At 35.3% G+C, this 22,705-nt stretch overlaps 1 protein-coding gene and 1 long non-coding RNA gene across 7 annotated transcripts in view; one reads left to right on the top strand and one right to left on the bottom strand.

Moving 5' to 3' along the window:
* Positions 1 to 883: 883 nt before the first annotated feature.
* Positions 884 to 9,596, bottom strand: LOC129921810 (uncharacterized). Its single transcript, XR_008773788.1, has 2 exons — positions 9,473 to 9,596; positions 884 to 1,678 (listed from the first exon to the last, which is right to left on the bottom strand). It is a non-coding gene; the product is annotated as an uncharacterized LOC129921810 (long non-coding RNA).
* Positions 9,597 to 9,654: 58 nt separating this feature from the next.
* Positions 9,655 to 22,705, top strand: part of LOC106054863 (YEATS domain-containing protein 2-like) — a 42,967-nt gene continuing 29,916 nt past the window's right edge. Inside the window, exons 1-5 of one of the 6 annotated variants that reach the window (XM_056004772.1) lie at positions 9,655 to 9,698; positions 20,442 to 20,577; positions 20,706 to 20,803; positions 21,403 to 21,495; positions 22,344 to 22,488. In XM_056004772.1, coding sequence (XP_055860747.1) covers positions 20,481 to 20,577; positions 20,706 to 20,803; positions 21,403 to 21,495; positions 22,344 to 22,488 — 433 coding nt within the window. In that variant the 5' untranslated portion in view covers positions 9,655 to 9,698; positions 20,442 to 20,480. Of the gene's footprint in view, positions 9,851 to 16,197; positions 20,578 to 20,705; positions 20,804 to 21,402; positions 21,496 to 22,343; positions 22,489 to 22,705 lie in introns of those variants that run through there. The other 5 variants (XM_056004773.1, XM_056004769.1, XM_056004768.1 and 2 more) reach the window with 5 other exon arrangements.

The raw sequence follows: 22,705 nt of genomic DNA, 5'->3' as shown, positions 1-22,705 counted from the left end.
TTTTTTTAATATTGAAGAGGTTTTTTTTTAAGCTTCAAACCCCGACGAGGCGGCGGGCGGGAGGGTCGTAAAAATAACTTAAACGTAAATTTAACCGTCGTAATCTCCTCGGTCGCCTGGGGGGGGGGGTCTTACTGCTAAAAGCGCTGACTATACTTTACGTATGTGAGCTTTTAGATGTTTTGGCATTTATGACTTAACAGTTTTGAGCCTACGATGAATGCCATCAAGCTAAACTTCAGTGAAAATATTTTCTTGGCCACGCTGTTTGGTAAACTGTGTTTTTCCTTTGCTATCCTGATGTTTTAGAGCCATCGACATGGAAGTTTTCTTGTTTTCATATTCGATCTGGTTCTGGTGTTCTCCAATAGATGTGATAAGAAGATTGACAGAATACTGTTCGGGGTTGTTCAACTTTGAAATCTCAACGACTCCGGGGCTACTAAATGTTCCGGCATTACCCAACATCGACAAATATCATGTTCTTCGCTTCGGTGTAGCATCAACGGTGAAAGCCCTGAAACGTGAAAATCAGATGGAGCTGACAATATTCCTGGTGAACCATGATAAACCCACTTTAGATTTTCAAAAAGATCTGACTGTCAGGAGAATGGCCCAAGCCCTGTACCAAGTCATCACTTTTCCAAAGATGTACAACTACTGCACCATCAGCCATCCAAGCTAATGTGAGCAGGTCAGGAGGCGCTGGATGAGACCTTTTCTCTGCTCAACATTAAATTCTATAACAGTAGGCAAATGTTAGCGCTACTGGGTGGGTTTCATCTGTGACACCTCAGTCTACGACCAAGGGACTAGAGTCGCCTAAGTAACCAGACATACTAACCTAAACTAAATGAAAGCACAAACGAAACTTTACTTGAAATTAAATGACAAAATGAAACTTTATTTACATATACAAAAAATTAAATCGATAATAAAATATAATATATGCACTAACCACTACAACTGAACCCAGCAACTAACTAAAACCCTCTAAATCTACGCCACTACCAAACACCGCAAACTAACCAAACCAACTATCTAACACAAACTGATCAAACCAACTATCTAACTAAATCACTACAACTACTACACTAGACCTAGATCTACACAAACACACTACAATAAACTAGTCTAGATCTACAATATTCTACTACCACAACCAACCCATAACACTAACACTCAAACAAGAACACCTTGTCCTTAGTACCTTACTAGTCACTAAGAAGAGACTAAGCCTAAGCCGACTAAGTCAACACTACAGAAACAAAATAATAATAAATCTACAACAACAACTTAAAGCAGCAATATTAGATACAGCAGCGGTAATATTCCATCCATCCATCCATCCCAGTGGCGCTACAGCCCATGGAGGGCTCTGGCCTGCTTTAGCACATCCTTCCATTCAGATCTCTCCTGGGCCTTTCGTCTCCACGCCCTAACCCCAAGCTGCTTCAGATCTGCTTCCACGTCATCTATCCATCGCATTCGGGGTCTGCCTTTTGGTTTTTGCCTGTATACGATTTTCGCCCCTCTGTTGTCTGACATTCTTTCAAGGTGACCTGCCCAACGTAGTCTGTTCTTTTTTAGCGGTAATATTCAGCAGCATGTATTTCAGCAGAGTAATAGCCGTTAAAACAGCAGTAACACAGCAGCTATATTCAGCAGTAATAATAGCCTGCAATACATAAATGCAAAACTATAAATACAAAATCATATATTCTACTAGATCTAAAGCAGTGATGCCCAACCTCATTCGGACGGCGGGCTGCATGGTTGAGACGCCAAGTCGAAGAACTGAATCTAGAATTCTAGATGTTCGTCTAAGAGACGATACGATTACGTAGCATCGGTTTCGCACGATTCATCACTGAAAAAGTTTGTCCCACTAAGTCCTTGTAATTATTGGGAGCAGATGAAGAAAACTGCTCAGAACCGAGTTCGTTGGAGGGTTTGCGGCCCTATGCTCCCATGGGAATGCACAGGATTAAGTCAGTAAGTCAATTATTGTGATCATCCATAACACTTGTTTTCGGAGATTTCGAAAAGGTTATGCAAGAAACATGGAGTAGAAATCAATAGTCTGCATTACTTGAAATTTATCAAGCAAGGATGTCTAGTTTGTAAGTCTCTCAGTTTCAGTTGTAGTTCTGCCTGGGCAATGGACCAATTGGCCGCAGATGGATTGTTTCAATCTGAACACGATCATCATCACATGGTCCGTAGATTTTGTTGGTGAATAATTCAGCGAGACCACAGAGGCTCGTTTCCATTTGAACTCTAAAAACTATTGCTGTCAACCATAGTTGTGACACCATCAGTAGTCACTCCCACTAATTTCTCCAAGGGAAAAAGATTATCTGTGATGGTTGAAACCTTTTTTGTCAGTGTTTCGCCACTGGCGATCCCATGCATGCTCCAAATATCTATTACTTTTCATATTTCAAACTGTTTTTATAGCGAAGAAATACTAAATTTTGAGCGGTATCAGATATGTCGTCAGCGGCAACAAAAAATAGACATGCAACCTACTCATTTTCTTCTCATGTTAGGTAAATATAATCTCATCCATCTTCCACTCTAGGTGTAATCTAACTATCGTGTCTTAAACCAAGAATGACGCCTTATTTATTTATTTGTTTGATTTCCTAAAGCTGTTTAATGTTATGTTTTTTAAAGGGAGCCACTCTTTCTGTATAAAACAAATCTATTGGCTTACTATCGATACCAATCCATTTACTCTAACGTAGGGAAAGATATTTTTTAAACTTTTTCTTTTGGACAATGGATTTTCTAAACTTTGTGCCGACGTTTCGGCGGGCCGGATAGAATCACGTCGCGGGCCGGATGTGGCCCGCGGGCCGTATTTTGGGCATCACTGATCTAAAGCATGAACAACATATTCATATCAGGCATGTTGGGAACAACTGCCAACTAGAAAATAAAACTAAAATGAAATATATCTAGCATATTTACACACAGTGTGACATAGATCTAGTAAAAGAAAATATAAAATATTTCTACACTTACAGGCCGTCCCAGGTACAGAAATATAGCAATGATTAAATAATCATACGCCAGATCACTAAGATCATCAACTGTCACACAGACAGTGATATACTTTACTGACCGCTGGTTAACTGTACACTCCACTGTTTTAAGACAGCATGTACATCACTTTTTATACTATACCGCACTAACCTATATAACAATATGCGGAAGTACAATTATAAAATCTGACAAAAGCCTATAAAAAAAAAATAGCTAAAATTACATATAAAAATACCTCTGGGAGCGCAAGCTCACACTAAGTCCTGTTAAATAAATTTTACTGGTTAAAACCAATAGAAGATAAAATTATATCAGAAGAACAAGTGGGTTTTAGACAAGGTGGCAGCACAACAGAACAAATCCTAAACCTCGGAATTACTCTTTGAGAAATAGATCCAAGAAAATCTTTTCCATGTCTTTATTGCTTGCAAGAACGCTTTCGACAGAGTATGGAAAGGGACACTCTGGGCGACAATGTAAAATTACATCATAAATAAAAACATAACAAAAGTTATGCATAACCTCTACAAGGAGACCAATAGTGCCGTTTACTTTAACAATAACATTGGGGGAATGGTTTAATACCACAGGAGTAAGACAGTGCTGCCTACTCTCACCAACTCTTTTCAATATCTTCATTATAAAGGATAACGGAAGATGCTCTCTACGACTATTGAGGTACATTGGAGGAAGACAAATTACTAATTTACGCTTTGCGGATGGCATAGATGGCCAGGCAGGAACAGAAGAAGAACTAGCTGACCTGGTGATGCGCATAGACAAATCTTCCGCAGTATATGTTATGCAAATAAATGCTGAAAACAAAAAAAAATATGACCATTAGCAAACAGGGCTTTAAAAGGGGTTATCAGCATTAGAGGTGAAAAGCTGACAAGTGTCAGTAGCTTTAAATACATCGGAGTCATGGGCGTAACCAGGGGGGGTTCTTGGAGTTCAACCCCCCCCCCCGAAATGAAATCCCCCGCCGCAAGGGGGGGGGGGGATCGGAATTTAGTAAATGATTTTTAGCTTTGATTTTGTTTTTTTTAGGTGAGATTTTAATACTAAACCATCACTTGCCCCAGCGCAACTAAGGGCTACCAGGGGGTTTTGAGTTTAAACCCCCCTACTAGGGGGTTCGAGTTTAAAACCCCCTACCAGGGGGGGTTCGAGTTTAAAACCCCCTACAAGGGGGTTGGAGTTTAAAACCCCCTACAAAGGGGTTTTTACAGTTAAATCCCCCTCTTCAATAAAACAAAATATAAAAAAATGCAAACGACAATCCCCAAATTCCAAGAGCACAGTTAAGTAATATTTTGATTTTAAAACCCCCTCCAAAATTTACGATAAACCCCCTCTTCAATATAAAAAAAAAAACAAATTACTCACTCAAAATTCTATGATCGTAGCCAAAGGGGTTTTGAGTTTACCCCCCCCCCTCTTCAGTAGGGTTTGAAGCTAAAAAGTACCTCTTCAATATAAAAATTACGCACTCCAAATGTTATGAGCGTAGTCAAATGGGTTTTAAGTTTAAACTCCCCTCCAGTGAAGATTGAAGCTAAAAAATACCTCTTCAATATATAAAAAAAAGCAAATTACTCACTCTAAAATCTATGAGCGTAGCGAAAGGGGTTTTGAGTTTAATCCCCCGCCAGCGGGGTTTGAAGCTAAAAAATATAGGCCTATCTGCAGTGTAGGAAAAAAAGCAAATTACGCACTCAAAATGCGATGAGCGTTGCTAAAAGGGTTTTTGAGTTCAAACCCTCATTCAGAGGGGTTCGATGCTAAAAGATACTTCTTCAATATAAAAAAAGCAAATTACAAACTAAAATTATTTGAGCGTAGCCAATCCAATTAGGGGTTTTGAGTTTAAACCTCTCTCCTACAGATGGCTTTTTTTTTAAAGTTTAAAATCCCTCCAGATGGTTCTAAGTTTAAGATCCCCCTACAGAGCATTTTGAGGTGGAAAACCTCTATCTTCAATATTATTCTAAAGCAAACTACAGTTACTAAATTCTATTATCGTAGCTAAATGGGGGTTTGAATTAAAAAAAAAAACAACTCCAGAGATTTTTTAGTTTAAAACCCCCAACAGATGATTTTGACGATAAAAGTTCCCTTTTCGATATAAAATCTAAAGCAAACTACAGTCACTTAATTCCAAGATCGTAATCAAGAGATGTTACACATTTCTACTAGTGGCGGGGCTCCATTAATAAACTGCAGTGAATAGTTATCTGCCGAAATTGAAAAACACTAAATGTGGCTCAACAAAGATGGCTAAGACAGATTTTAGGAGTCAGTTATAGAGATCGGGTGTAAATCAAGGAAATCCTATGCCGAACTGGGAGTCGACCCATTAGTAAGATTGTGTAAGAGCGTCGCATGAGGTTTTTGGGACATGTTCTCCGACAAAATGAATTAGGCATAACAAGAGTTGCGATGACATCCTAGTACAATTTGACGCCACACATTCATGGAGGTCCTCAGAGCAGGTGGGAAGAAGCTTCAGACTAGAGATGGGAATCGAACCCAACTTTTAAAGTTCGGGTTCGGTTCGGTCAGATTTAAGTTCGAGTTCGGTTCGGTTCGATGACGAGTATAGTTCGGGTTCGGTTCGGTTCGGTCAGGTCTAAAGTTCGGGTTCGGCTCGGTTCGATGTTATGAAATTATGTAATAGCAAAATTAAGTTATAAGTTTAATGCAATTTATTAGTTAAAACTTTTTTATTTGAATTTTTACATAAAACAAATACTTTGCAATATATAATAGGCCTATGGGCAATACGTTTTCCAAAATAATGTTGCCCACATACATTTAAAGCGTTGTAAAAATTTCTTAATGGAGATAGAAATGAAGATGCGGCAGGTATTCGCTCAAGTCGGCAAGGGGTTTAATTCCGGGCGTGACTCGGCGCTAAGCGAATTTTTTAAAAAGGCTAATATCGATGTGCTTTCTTTCAGAACGCACTATTCATCATAATAAAAAAAAAAAGTCGAGGGCCATATTAAATCTAATAATAAAGAGGCAGACCTGGGCAATAGGATTATGCAAGGGACATTCTAGGTAGGCCTACATATTGCGCACGTACTTCTATAATGGGCGTGATCTTTTTAAAGAAATATTCTTCGTGTAAAGACGTATACTATATATCGAGGATTTTTTTTCACACATAAGTCGTCACTATTATAAATTGCAATATACGGAAGAAATTCGACTATTCTGAGACAATAAAATCCAGAAGAATCACACTAGCGGAGATGTTTTAAAATGTTTTCTTCAAAACGTTTTGACCCATATTGTTCATACGCGCCTCGCAAAAAGCAGTCTTCAGTTGACAAGGTCTTATTTAGAAGATAAAATGACATCTCCACTTAATATATTTAAATTTTAAAAAATGTAATTATACTAATATTCAGATAAGTTATACTAAAAATAAAACTTTTTTTTTTCGATGCCCCCTCTCTTTGTTAGTTGGTCGTTGGTTTGTCGCTTACAAACAACTAGTACAATTGAACCAATAAAGGCGTTTCATATTTTTACCGGTAAGGATAGTATATATGGACTTCTTATGGTCCGACAGTTACGCTGGGCAGGGCACGTATCCCGTATGGGGGACGAACGTATGCCAAAGGCAGTCTTTTTTTTTTTGTGAGCTAAAAGGTGGTCGACTTTACAGAGGCGCCCCACGGAAACGCTTCAAAGATCAGCTTAGGCGTCAACTTTCCTTGGCTGACATAGAAGAAAGCACCTGGTTGCATGCGGCTTCAGAACGAGTCAGTTGGAGTTCACTCCCGAAGGCCGAGGGATACACATTTGAGACCAACAGAAAATCCGCTGCCGAGGACAAACGCAGACGCGAAAAGAAAAACTAAATCGACCACGTGCGAACAGTGGTTATGCTTGCCCTGGATGTGGCAAAATATGTAGGTTACAGCTGGGCCTGCGTAGCCATGGGATAAACTGCATTCCTCACTAATCTTCAGACTCGAAGACAAGCCTTATAATAATATATAAACTTAATAAACTTTAAAATAAAGTTCTTATGTGAACAACTCAATATAGCCTAACTGTTATTACAATATTCACATATTTAACTTGAGATAGAGATGTAATATTAATGAAATATACTGATATTTAAACAAAATCTAGGTCACCACAAAACAACGTCTTTACTCTTTCATGTCTCAAGATTGTCTGACGTTTCACATTTGCATTACGCTAATTTCATCATCCTTAATGCATAAACACCAATCAATCGCTTAACCTCTTCTTACCGCCACCAGAAAACACACACACACACTCTATGACACCCCTTTTTTGTCAAGAAGTTGCGTCTCCCCATCCCCCAATTCAAGGTACTAACCATCCCCACCCACGGGAGAGGACCCAAAGTTTGAGAAACGCTGCATTAAAAATACTGATGATCAAAAATGCAAAAGAGAATAATAGTAGATAGGAATTTTTCATCATTTGGGGGCCCGGGATGGGCTGGTCCTCTTTGGGGGCCCCTGCATTTTGCGTAATATTGAACATTTATTGTAAAAAACACTAATTTGAGGCCCCCCTCAAGTGGGGGCTCGGGAGGATTTTACATTTCTCACCCTCCTCCCCCACCCTTGCTACGTCACTGATAATATTCCAATATGGAATACTTCACAATTTTGTAAAAATAAATCATTTAATAGAAGATAATTAAAATTTATTTTAAACTAGAACACAAATGAACTTATTGATATCTACACTCTCTAATCGGCAAAAAATATTCTACTCTCAACTAACAGCCATCTCAAATAAAAGTGACAATATTTTAATGTTGACTTTCTACTTACTAGGAACTTGAATCTAGATACAATTAGAGGGCGCCTATTTGACTCAAAACCAATATTGCAAACAGTCCGCGAAAATTCAAGGTTAGGGGAGAGTCGGCACGTACGGAAAAACCCATGGGAACCCCAGCGCGCCGCTTTTTTTTTTTTTTTTTTTTTCAAAATACTCCCCCCCCCCCGCATCCCAAGTTTTCAAAGTATAATGGAATCATTAGAATTTAAATAAAATATTTAAGTAATTTTTTTTTAAACCAAAAATATAAAAAAGGGATGTAAAAATTGCAAAATTAGTTCGGTTAAAAAAAGGAGGGTTCGTTCGGTTCGGTTCGTACCAAGCAGTTTCAAAGTTCGGGTTCGGTCATAAGTTCGGTTCGGGTTCGGTTCGTTTCCCATCTCTACTTCAGACATTACCAGTGACAGATTTTTATGGAAACAGCTTGACGGCAAATGCGCCGAACGGCGCGGGAGGGTCAGGAAGAATAGCACATTAGGTTTTTGAAATAAAAATTTTTAAAAGCAGGAAAATGCACTGCAGATACGTCAGAATAAGCATTTTGTTGGCTTTCAATACCAAAAATAGTGCTTGGCGGCGCGCGTTGGGGGATCTCCTGGCGCTCCCCCAGACCCCCTTGCTTGTAATGGCGGGGAATCTACACTTTTCCACTAACTCCAGGAAAAACCTATTCTAGGGCACATAAACGTCTTCCGAAAGAATGAAGGGTCAGAATGTAATAAAGATTATGTACACACACACATATAAATACATATTTTAAAAAATTTCGTGGAAAGGGGGGGGGGGTCGGGGAGGAGAAAAAAATCCCCCCCCCCAAACCCTCCCCGAAAAAAAATCCTGGCTACGCCCATGATCGGAGTTATCGTCTCAGATGAGGGGATTAGGGAACAAAAACTGAAATACTGGCCCGAATTTCACAATCCACAGCAGCTCTTGCAAAACTCAAAACAATATGGAAAGACAAAGGCTTAGTCCTTGCCTATATCAAAATCAGACTGATGCGCTCCGTGGTCATGGCCAGTGGCCAAATTCTTATACGGTAACTTGAGAGCTAGAGAGTAAGATCCTAGCAATGGAATAGAGAAGCTAGAGAAGGATCTTAGGATCCTGCTAATGATTGTAAAAAAAAATAAAAAAATACGCAATTTAACTTTAAGACTCTATGCCACTCTATGGTCATATTAGGCTACAAAGTCTTCGGGGCTCGCAAAGACCTTTCTTCAGGGAACAGTAGGCCTACCAGGAAAAAGAAGAAGAGGCAGACAGAGAATGCGATGTGAAAACAACATAAAAGAATGGACGGGCATGCCATTGAAAAAAGGTTCTATCCAGAGCAAGAGTAGAGAGGAATGGAGAAGGACGGAATTAATTTTATTTAAAGTTATGATATTTTGGGTAGCGGCACTGATATAAAGCTGGACATTTCTTCAAGTAGGTTCATCATTTTAGAAGGCGATAGTATTTTTTTCCTTATTCTTCTTGTTACTTTTTTGCTGACAATTGCTGAATCTAAAAAAATATTTAAAAAATAAATTAATTTCTTTTACATGTTACGGATTTGGATTTGAAAATAATGTACCAACACTCTGGTGTCCTAGTCCAAACCTTTCTCAGGACAACGGGCGTTGGCAGCGGGCAGGATATGAATCCTCGACCATAGAGACAAACCTTACCGCGCCTACCGCACGACCAGACAGTTTGCTATGAACTAATCAACATTTTGTAATTACCGAAACAAAAATTGTCGATAGTAATTTTTAATTTTCTTCTACTTTAGAGTAGTGTCCCCTGCTCTCTGTCAAATGGTTTGTAGGAGGTCTATATAATCTATATTATATAGAATGTACTAAGATTCTATATGATCTATAATCAGACTATATTTCTTCTCTATAGTCAGAATAGATTCTACATAGATCTAGATCTAGTTATTTTAATCATATCTAGATCTACATGGCAAGTAAAAAAATCTAGATCTATAGTTATAATAGTAGTGGGCTGGGGCTGTTGACTGTAGTACTAGATCTAGTAATATTTATACTACTAATGACTACTATTGTACTATAACTAGTGGTAGTCTTAAGTCTAGTCACTAGAGTGCCTAGTAGAGTAGATCTAGACCTAGAAAATGACCTAGATCTGGTCAATTCTAGTCTAGTATAAAAAATAATAAAGTATAATTAGTATAAAAAAATAATATTAAATTAAATAATTATAATATAATATTGAATATTAGACTAATTAGATCTCTACTAGACTAGATCTAGTAATCTAGTCATTTAAGTCTAACTCTAAGTCATTACGAATTAGAATTTTAAATCTACGGCAGGACCACCAGTATTACTATAATACTATATTAAGTATATTAAGTAACTTAATTTATATATATTATTAGTATATGGCGGAAAACAGATTGAGCTCTCAACATTCTACTTTAAGGACCATTTTTTTGACCAATTTCAAAATTACTTTTATTGACATATTATATATCAAATTTATTGCCCAAGAATAGAGGAATTCAAAAAAAATAAAATCAGAAGCAACAGACAATTATTTAACTTGAAAAAATGAGGTCAAACACACTTACCCCTAATAATGAAAAATTCATCACTCACAGAAGATATGTCCCATAATCCATGAATTTCACAAATTCACAATATTATTTATAGAAAAATATATCCCAAAGTAAAGTATATTTATAGAACATTTGAAAAAAATATAAAAACAAGTTTTTTAAGTCATTTATGCAAATTAATTGAGCCACCCCAGACCCCACCCCCTCCGTAAAAAAAATTAGGTTGCAAATTATACTTTATCATTATCCTAAATAACAAAAACATAATCAGTTTAGACATATTATGTATCAATTTTAATGCCCAAGAAGAGAGGAATCCAAAAAAAGTAAATTCATTATCATCAGACAAGTATTTAACATAAAAAAACGAGGTCAAACACACTTACCCCTAATAATGAAAAATCCATAATTCACAGAAGATATGTCCAATAATCCATGAATTTCACAAATTCACAATATTATTTGCTTAAAACTATGTCACAAAGTAAAGTATATTTATATAACATTTGAAAAAAAAAAAAAAACAACAACCTTAAAAAGTATTTATAATTAATAAATAAGCCCCCTCTTCGGCCCACCCTACCAATAAAAAGTCTTTTTTTTTTCTCTTATCTTCATGTTTTAACATGATACTATTTATATCAATTTTAGATAAAGGTTATAGATATGTATAATTTTAGACTAGAAAAGATCTAATATTAAATGAAATATTATCAAGATTTAGATCTATTCTAGTTCTTGATCACTTTTTAGATCTAGGTCTAGAGTACTCTACTTAGAGTTAGACCTAATAAAGCTTAACTTGCTTGGTGCATGATCTATATCTATTGACTATTCTGTTTACTATCTCAAATAATCTCAATCTTTGTATCTGTAGTAACTGTTGCTGAGAAAAGAAATAAAAACAACTTTTATAATTTGGTTAATATGTGTTTGTTGTTATTTTTAACTATGTCACTATGTCTATTGAATCTCTTCTACTCTTGTTTATAATTGACTAGATCTAGATTTTTTCCACTTTAACTTTAAGTAATTTAAGATGTAGATCTAGAGATCAGATCTAATTTAACCCTACTGAGTTTATAAGATCCTATGAATTAGATTTAGATATATAAAATCTTAGATCTAATCTACATTTAGATTCCTAGATCCACACGTGTACATCGCTAATTGACTATCTACTAGTAGTACTAGTTACTAGATCTAGAAATGACTAGATAGTTACATGATCATAGTAGATTTAGATCTCAGATTTTTTTTCCATGTTAAAATCTAGTCCTAAGTCTTACTATGAATTATATTTAGACGTAGATATAAGGCTATATAAATTATATAGATCTAAGACCTAGAGTCTACATTTAGACTTAGACTAGAAACTAGATCACTACGGTCTTGATTCTTGATCCACGTGTGTACATCGCTACTTGACTATCTACTAGAAATGACTATATATAAATATAGATTGATCTAAATCATCTAGTTCTAGATCTAATCTATCCTGATAAGAGAATTTAGATCTAGATCAGTAAATATTTAAATAATTTCACGCTTATTAACTCTAATGACTAGATCTAGACTAATCTAATCTCAGAGTCTAAGTCCAGTGACCTAGATCTAGTCCTAGACCTAGAGATCGATCTATGTCTAACTAATCTAAAAGCATTTCGCTAGATTGATTTTAAAATATGGTTAAGATCTAGTCTTTATAGATCTAGATCTGTAGAAACTATTATAGATCTAGAGAGATTAATTTAGATCTAAAATCTAAGTTCAAAATATGCCCCCCCCCCTTTCGCGCTGAAACATCGCATTGCCGGGCCGATTTTATGACGTATGCAATGCACCAATATTAAAGTAAAATAATTGCTGTAGTAGTCGATATTAATTTAAAAATTATAGGTTTTTAGCTTTTACAGACTAAGATCTCAATTCAGAGGTGCGCCTTCAGGTTGACTAAGTCAAAACGTGTGTTTGTTTGTTTTTATCGCGCGCGCCTGGCTAAAGATAGATACCCGTGTTCCCGTCCTTGAAGTTAATTATTGAAGAAAACGACATCCTATTATTAAAGCAGAATAATTAACTAAGCAGTTGATATTATGAACTGAATTATCTGTAATAGATTCTGTCTATAATTACCTTTGCTAGAATTATCGCTTCGAATATTTCTGAGCGAATGACAAAAAAAAAAGCACTTTGAACGGGAGGTCATGAAGTCAATTCCGGCGACCTCCATTCTGATTGGTGTTAAAAAAAAACGAGATTTTATAAATATTTTTTTATTTTAAATAACCAAAAAATTAAAAAAATAATTAATTATGATGATAGAAATACAAAAATAAGTGTTTTGAAACGAAAATCGGCAAAATGTAATTTATATTTAAAAAAAAATGTACACATTGTTTGGCGACATCACAACTTCAAAAATTGCATCGAGGCTATTTTTTTTCAAATTTAAGACAAAAGAAGCATTTTATTTACTTTTTTTTTTCTTTATGGTGTATAACAATCATTTTTAAATACTAAGTATGTATTTTATACATGAGTTATATTTCTAAAATATGTTTCTTACCTTTTGAAATGGGATCACATAAATCCAGAAGTAAATGTTGTCTGTCTTTTTGGCAATACTTCATGATATTCACAAATGCACAAATTCCATATAAAAACGAATTTCAAAAAAATTTTGCTAATGAAGCTTCCAGAAACATAGATCTATCCATCAGTAAAAGCAAATATACCACAGATGGTCTATATTCAGAGATAATGAATATTGAACTCGAAAAATGCATTTTCAATAGAGAATCTGTTTTCCGCCATATTAGTAATATTACTAAATATTACCATTACTCATTGTGATTGTCTCTTACTACTCTTAGTCTTAGTTAATGATTAAAAATAATGAAGCCAAAGTTAATCAACTTTTGAACTTAGGCTTAGGCTATATTCTATATATGTATATATCAGTATCACGATACACAGTGACACACTCACTCTCACAGTCACACTCAGCACAGCTACTTTCTAGATTCTAGATCTATCATTGTATCATTCTATGTAACTATCATCATCATGATATGTATATAAGGTATAATTATATAAATAGATCAAGTAACTAAATTGTCTAAATCATCTAGTGCTAGTTTGGAGCCTGTGTGAAATTAAAATAAATTAAATTAAACATTTTTAGCATATAGAGTAGTTTATATATATATATTATAATATATATTATATATATAAATGCTATTCGACAACCTATAGGCCAAAATTTCAAAGTTTGACTTTCACAGCGCATTATTTGACAATTGTTCAACATAGAAAAGAAAATGAAGTATCAAAATCTTCTTTAGTTTACGAAGAATAAGGATGACTACTTATATTTGTACCCTTAACCTATATTTGTTTTATTATATTTAAGGTCATGTGTTTTCATTTAATGCAGACTAATTTGACCCACATTATTTGATTCTGGACACCATAATTTATTTCAGACAGTCTCTATATTTAGGCATCAATAAACTCAGATTTTAATTCTATATTAACATTAACTAAATATTAAGATCATTAAGATGTTTTCAAATTATGCATAAATACGAACACAAAAAATAAAAATTTGAACACACTTATTCTACCAAAATTAGGTCACTGGGATAGTGACTTATACACGACTACAATTACAATGACTTTTAGACTTGTTTTATGTTTGCATGATTAATGTGTGTCGAATGTTTTCGTGTTTTTTGTTTATAAATTTAATAAATGTCTAATACAGATGATCTTCTGTAGTATAGTACAGGTTAGGATAGCCATTCTTAGCTAAGTAGCTGAATCCTCTATATTCTCTCTATATAAATCTAGATCTATCAAGTAGGTCTAGATCTAGGCATTTAACCTCATTCAATGTACCAAACTCACTCCAAACATTAGTTCATTTATTCTCTATAAAAAAACAACAAAAAAAACAACAAATCTCTATATATAATTCTCTTCTTCCCTAATCAGGTCAAACAAGAAGTAAAGGGAATATCACTCTCTTATTTCTGCGGATAGTCACCCCACGAAAACAAAAAAAGGGGGGGGGGGGGAGAGCACGTTTTCACAGCTCGCTACTGATGGCTGCGCGCTGGACTGTCAAACCCTGCCCGCTCCCATCCCATGCGGGAGGTTTGGACTAGGAAGTAAACTATTGTCAACTCTGAAGGAACATCCAAAAGATGTAAAACATTTTACAAACACTAAATAGCAGGGCCGGACTTAAACTTAAGCATCGAAACAGATTTCGCGGGGCCAAGTTTGGGTAGGGAAGCGGACAATAAGTCAAATTTAAGAGTTTGTATTAGAAAATAAATTCGTCTATGCATTTTATTCATTCTTTACTACGTACAGAATTACTTTACGAGCCTTGCGTATAGCAAAGTCATACAGTATATCATAACAATTCTGTTTCCCACATAGATCCTGCTTAATAGCAAGAATTACCAAATGTTTCAATCTATCTTTGAGAATTGTTGACATTAAGTAATTCTTCATTAGTTTGAGGCGCGAGAAACTTCTTTCACCTGATTACACAATTAGGGCTAATGCATAATGCCGTTTTTATTAATAGCACATAGGATTGACGTTTTCCATATTGAATGACACCCCAAAATGACAATTTTTTTCTATGTATTTCCATATATTTTAAGGACTTTTTCGTATATTTTGGAATTTTGGGAGATTTCCAGGAGCTTCTGGTAAATCGACAGGAGTGCATGGGAAATCTGTTTTAAGTTATAAAATGGTTTAATTTAATAATTTATACACCTTGAATTAGCGCGGGTTCCATGAAAGTGCGGATCCTTCTGTCACATAGGTTGCAGTGGCCTAAAACCGGCCCTGCAAAATAGCGGCGTATGCTATGCCGCCGGTCGACTAGTATAATATAATATCATTAACATTGAGTCATTTAGGTCCAAAACTGGCTGTTTGAATTAATTTTTGGTAAAAAAATCATAATTTAATTCAAACACCCTAGTAATTATTTTTTGTATGGAATCAAACAACTTGGCTTATGAATCAAATAAATCAGCTCCAAAAACAGAATGAATATTGCCGGCTCGTTATCATAGACTTAGAGGTAAAGTCATCCGGGTAACATAGGAAAAAACAACAACTTGACTTACACATGACATTTAAAATTCTTTTTCTTACATAAAAAGACAGATAAATGGAAGGAAATTGGGTCAGAATCATTGGAAAATGGACAAGCATATTATACAGCACGCTAGTTTCATATTAAATATCAAAATAAAGATTTAATGACCACAAAAACAGCGAGTGTCCGAATTCATTTAATGTCCGGATTAAATAAACTACTCTATATTCTTGATCTAAATCTAGATTATATGATTTATATTTTATTCTATATCTAGATCTACATCTGAATCTACTGATCTAGACTCTATAACTTTGACTTTGTCTTACATGTAAATATCTAAAATCTAAATATCATTAAATTAATTAAATATATCTAAATTTTGTTATGAGTACAGTAATTCAGCATTTTAATTTTGTAAAATTTTGTTGATCTAATCAATGATCAATCTAATCTATAAATCTAGATCTAGATTCTATATTATATATAATATCTAGATCTGGCTTGACCTAGAGATCTAGCATAAATCTCTCTCTCTCTATATATATATATATATATACATACTAAATTTGCTAATAAAGATCTCTTGGTCTTGGTGATATAGAATTCAAGATCATCTAGATCTATTATTATTTATTATATACTATGACATGATTCATTATAATCATTATACTGATTATAGACTAGTTGAGTATGATCCAGATATAGATGTAATCTAGTAATAAAAAAATAGTAATATATGTACTACAGAAAAGTAACAGATCCATCCTTACTAACTTACTTTTTATTGATTTAAAATCTAGATTTAGATCTAGTAGAATCTAGATATAACTAGACCTTTGTCACTGACAGTGACAATGTCAGTGACAGTGATGACTGATGTGACCATCTTGTGATGATCTAGTTTACTATAACTAGACTATAATATAGATGTAGTAATTAGATCTAGATCTATATATAATATACTTATATACAGGTAGCTGATACTCCCAACGCCTAAGGGGCTTCACTCCTGATTTCTCCTCGAGGTTGTCTCCTGAAGCCTCAGTACGCAAGGCAGCGGGGGTTTGAAGTCAGAGTACCCCTCTCCTAGATGAACTGCCTTACTAGGCTGACAAGCTCCATCTGCCCGAAGCTCCCGGTTTTGTGGCGCCAGGTATCCGCCTTCACCTGTTAGTAAGAGCAGTTTCGCTGGGCTTAATATCTAAGCGAGCAGGCCAGGTGCTGGACTTAGTTGTCAGAGGCTATTTGAGACGCATGCCATTAGGAGTATTTTATAGACAATGGGAGCTTAACCCCATTGACACCCCTGGCCATGACAACCTTTGATTTGACCAAGGCCTTTGACCTTGTTAGCAGAAGCGATATGTTTGCTGTACTAGAGAGAATCGGCTGCCCAAATAAGTTAAGAAAACTAGTGTCAGCTTTTCACGAAAATATGCAGGGCACTGTTCAGTGTGAAAGTTCTTCCTCCAGGCCATTCTCCATTAAGAGCGGTGCAAAACAAGGATGCACTATTTGGCATCTTCTTCTCAGTCGTACAAACCAGTGCTTTTAAATCCCTGGAAGACGGAATATATATCCATAGCAGATCCGATGGAAGGCTCTTTAACCTGGCATGTCTTAAAGCCAAAACGAAAAGGCGTCGTATCTTGATAAGGGAGCTGCTGTTTGCAGATGACGCGGCACTCGTATCTCACTCCCAAGGAGGTCTACAGAAGCTAGTGAACGCCTTAGCAGCTGCTTGTCAAGAGTTTAGCCTTACTATAAGTCTCTCCAAGACCGAAATCCTGGCACAAGACGTTGCAGAAATACCTATAATACAAATTGGGAACCACACCCTTTCAGTGGTGCAGGAATTTACCTACTTGGGTTCAACAATTGTCAGTAACCTAGACTTAGACATCGAGCTGACAAAAAGGATAGGAAAAGCTACCACAGCATTGGCAAAACTCTCCAAGCGCGTCTGGGAAAATGGTAAATTGACCACAGCAACCAAAATCCTAGTCTACAATGCCTGTGTTGTGAGCACTCTCCTTTATGGCAGTGAAAGCTGGTCAACATACATGTACCAAGAGCACAGATTGATTAGTTTCCACTTGCGCTGCCTGAGACGCATAATGGGCATCTCTTGGAGGGACCATGTCTCCAATCAGCCAATATGAACAGCATGTATGCTTTCATGACACAAAGAAGATCACACTGGCTCGGACAAGTCACCCGCATGCCAGATGGTAGAATCCCGAAAGATATCTTATATACTGAGCTTGTGGAAGGAGTCAGACCCAAGGGCCGCCCAAGACTAACATATAAAGATGTCTGCAAGCGAGACATGAGAGCCACAGGCATCAGCGAAAGTATGTGGGAAAACATAGCCAAAGACCGGAGTGCATGGAGACAGACTGTGCATGCTGGGACAACCCTTGCTGAGAACAAAAGAATTGAAGCGGCCTTAATCAAGAGGGAAAAAAAGAAAGCTGCCCTGTCCGCTAGCCCTAAATCAGAGGCATACACATGTACGAATTGTGGCAAAGTCTGCCGTTCTAGAATTGGCTTAATTAGCCACACCAGATTCTGCCCCGTCTCAAGATTAAGCCAAAACCAGTGACTCATTTGTGCGCATCCATTGCCTTTCGAGACAAAAGGAGCCATATATATACAGGTAGTCCTCGGGTTACGATGGTCTCGACTTACGTCGTTTCATGGTTACAACGCTGTTTAAGACTGCTCAGTCTGACTTACGCAGTTTTGTGACGTATGTCGAATTACATGCAGTGGCGGAGGAATACATTTATACAGTAGTGTAGTCCAGTACTGTACACAAGAGGACAACTAGTCTCCTGCATGCCATAGGACCCTTCATTATGGCTCCCAAACGTAAGCCAGACTCATCTGACCCTAAAGAAAAGGATGCAGCAAAGAAAATGAAGGCCATCACCATGGAGGTGAAAGTGGACATCATAAGGCGATCTGATAAGGGGGGGGGGGGAACACCAACAGAAATTGGCAGGTCATTACAAATTAGTCAGATCCTGTACTTGTACCCTCTACCTCACCTGCCTCTCTCGACTCACCTGCCCCAGTATCTCCAGCAAGTTCTGTAGCTTCCTCTCAATAAGCTTGTTCTCTCTTTGGCATTGTTATTTTTGTTTATTACAGTACACTGTTTATTACTGTTACACCACTTACTGTACTGTATAGTACAGTACAGTATTTCATTATTAAAATTACTTTTCTGCACGATATTTTACTGTTTTTACTGATAATTATGTATTAGAATAGGTGTATGGATAGGCTAAGTGTTTGCAGTACAGTACAGTACTGTTATTATGCTACAGTACTCTGTATGAATGTATGATCCGACTTACGTCGAAATTTGGTTTACGCCGCCGCTTAGGAATGGAACACCATCATAAGTCGAGGACTACCTGTATATACTTATGACTATCATATTTATCTAGATCTGAGGTCTATTTATTTTAGATCTAGTCTCAGAGTGGCGACTCGTCTAATAATTAATAATAACAATTTTATTGAATAATATTGTATATTTGTATATTATATAGATCTCTCTCTATAAAATCTATAGTAAATCCACCAAATTTTGCACATATAACCAGCAGGCTAAAATTCACGTTTTTACAAACAAATGGCAGCTGTGTGGGGTTTTCAAAATTGAATTTACTCAAAAATATAGTTTAACAGAAACTATGATTATAGCAGTAGGTCATTTGACCTCCTATAGTTTGCTGCGTGGTTGGGAAATGGTTGTGAAATGTACATTGGAATGCTTTATGAGCACCTCATTATAAACTCAAGAAAACAAACATTATAGATGCGACAAAGAATCTCTAATATACCAGTAATCAATTGTGACAAGTAAGCAACTAAACTCATTTGCCAATACCAGAAATGTCATATTGTATATTTTATACAATCCATCGTCATTGTCCTCACTATAGTTATTGTAGCCATTGAAACTTGTATAATATTCATTGTCTTCTTCCAATAAGTGAAACATATTGGCAGCAACAGTAGGGACACTAAATGGAAACTTTACATGCAGGGTATAGTATATAAGGGTGTGGGTTGTATGATTTTGTTTTTACTTATATTTATTGTGTAATTTCTGCTGGGCATGTGCGCTTAATCCTATTGCCTTAATTAGTTTCGACTCTACTATCTAGTTTAGAGAAGAGTAGAGTCACTAGATTTAGATCTATATCTATGAAAAAATAGTAGTCTACACTTGACTCAGTTATTGCCTTTAGGCTTCCTTTATATGAATTACAGACATTGCTTCTTAACAGAAGTCAGTGTGGACAAGACTTGAGTAGAGTCAGTCTGAGTAGTAGTTGCAACTGTCTAGTTTAATTTTAAACATCTAGAGACTTAGTCTAGTTATTGCTTGATCTAGAATCTAGATCTAATCCAGACTGATTAAGTACCAAATAATTAGTTTAGTAAAAGATAAAAAATCCATGATAGATCTAGATCTAGTGGCCTTAGAGAATGGAAAATGTTGCCTGATTCAGCCAGGAAAATAAATGACTTAGCAGAGTTTGTCACTAATTAACCTACATGATTAGATTGACACATGAAAAGTGTCAAACTTAATTATCTTTTTTTTCAAAATAACGTCTCAAGTTGGTGTTTCCTGGCTGATTCAGCTATCCATTCCATTCTCTAATGGCACTAGGTCAGCTATCCATTTCATTCTCTAGTGAAGAAGGAGCACTTGTATGAATGTATGGAATAGGAAATGTGCCTCAATCTTGTCTTTCAGAGTATTTCATTTTATACTTTTATTAAAATCTTGTACATTTCTTTCATTTCACTAACTAGTCATGAGTAAATATTGAATATTGGTAGCTTTTAAAGATAATGTCAGGCTTAAAGCGTGGGCATGAGGATGTTGATCCTGATTATGCAGATATTGGAAATGAGCAGACAAAAAGACAAAGGGCTCTTGAAGAAGATGGTATGTATATATATATATAATATAAAGAAAATTTTAACAATTGCATTCAGTTTTCTATTTGATAGTGTAATTCAGTATTTTATTTTGTATTTAATAACTATGCCAAGTGCTTGAAATGTTTGTTTCAGCCAAACTTGCTGTGTGTCAGCGTATACAGAACATAGTTAGAAATGAGTTTGTTAAAGAAATAAGTAATAAAGAATCTGAGCTCCAACAAGTTGATAAAGTAAGAGTAACTTCCCCTGTTGTTATACTAGCAACTTAAATTAACTTAAACAGATTATGCTTTTGCCCCTGAAATAATTTAAATATTTAATCAAAATGATGCTTAAAATATTTGGCTTTTGACTGTCAGCTAATTGTAGGTTGTTTCTTAGTTTTCAAAGATGTTTTTAAGTAACTTAAATAATCTCCCATCTTCCTTTTGTGCCATCATACTTTGTAAACTGTAAGTTCTGGTTATTGGAACCAGCCTTTTTATCCTTATTGAATTCTTAATCTACCAATGTGTTTGCTTACATAAACCAAACTGTTATTAGTTATTAGTACCAAAATGTTAACCTAATCTGGTTTGATTAAATGTATGCTTTGGAATGTTTTCTTTTTAATTATGTATTTTATTTTATTTATATTTTTAAAACAATCAACCGTAAAAGTTATCTGCAGCAATACTTTAGTTCTGACATATGAAATAAATGTTTTTCAATTATGTCTCATTAGTCAAGAAGTCTAAATAATTTCATTGCCTCCCCCCCCCTCCATTTTTCCAACCACAGCATGTATAATGTGCTAATATTTTTATCTATATTTGTTTCTGTCTGTTAGCGTTTAAGTGAAGCCAGATTAATGATGGACAGACTACGAGCTTGTATTGTTGCTACTTATTATGGACAAAGTAACTCTGCAACTAGTACACAGGTAAAATAGCAGTGTTGTATTTAATATTTTAGCAACAATACCAAAAATATATATAATTTCCTGTTCGACTACTTTCTAATTAGAGGTTTTTCATGTGCAGAGGTGGAGAAGTCTATTCTGAGTTTTAGTGAGTTCTTTTGTTTTTAAGAATGAAGTCCATTTTTTTAGGATGTTTTTTTTTTTATTTAGTTTTTAGAAAGTTGAATTAAACATATGTAAAAACTAATTCATTTAAATATTTTTTAGATTTTATTCATTGTTTTGAACTTGTAAAAAAATATACTTAAATCCATCTCATAAACAGTAACCTATTCAAATGTACAATTAAGTTTAAGATAGTATGAATGCAAATACCTAAATACTCCAAAGACTAAAGTAACAAGTTCTTTTCTGTAAGTTAGAGAAATAATATAATGTTAAAGTGTGCAAGAACTTTAAAATACATTATTCACCAATATATTATATAACACTGTTCTAAATATTGAACTCTTTCTACAGGCTGGATTGTTGTTTTAAATGTGAGCTCCAGTTGTTTTAGTTTTCTATTTTTAAACAGTTTCAAGTTTTGAAAAATTAACTGCTCATTGATAATTTTAATAGAAACTTATTAGTGGCTAATACAGATAAGAACCTGCTAGACAGAAGCATGAAGGCTATAATTTCTTAACATTGTCCACGCAGGCATAGCTGGAGCCAAAATCTGTTTTATTTAAATCTAAATAGTTAGATTTTAATGCAATAATGAAATGTTTAGCTCTGAGCTGTTATTGTCTATCTACTAAACTAAACTTGTTTTCATGTGTTGTAAAACTGCATCAATAAAATGACAAGTTCATTTCACCTTTCAGACAAACAGTGCTAATGCTCCGCCTTCATCCATTCACAATGCTGTGAAAAAATATCTAGGCAAAACTCCTAGCCATCAACATTCATCTACCTCTCATGTTGAGTTACAATATATGCCAGAAAAATGTCAAGAAGGAAAAACTCAGTGTAAGTTTTTTTTTTTTTTTTTTTTTTTTTTTTTTAATTTAATGTTATGGAGTTGTAATTTCTTTGGTTGTAACATGTATTTCATTGGACTGTCATATGCATTAATTGACAGCATATTCAGAAGCATGGTGGTGGTTCTCTCAACCCTTCTGTATGGCTCTGAGACATGGACACTGTACAGGAAACATCGAAGACTTCTTGAGAGCTTCCACCAAAG

The sequence above is a fragment of the Biomphalaria glabrata genome, chromosome 11 (genome assembly GCF_947242115.1).
Source record: "Biomphalaria glabrata chromosome 11, xgBioGlab47.1, whole genome shotgun sequence".
NCBI classification, from domain to species: domain Eukaryota; kingdom Metazoa; phylum Mollusca; class Gastropoda; family Planorbidae; genus Biomphalaria; species Biomphalaria glabrata.
This window is presented reverse-complemented; position numbering and strand designations above follow the sequence as displayed.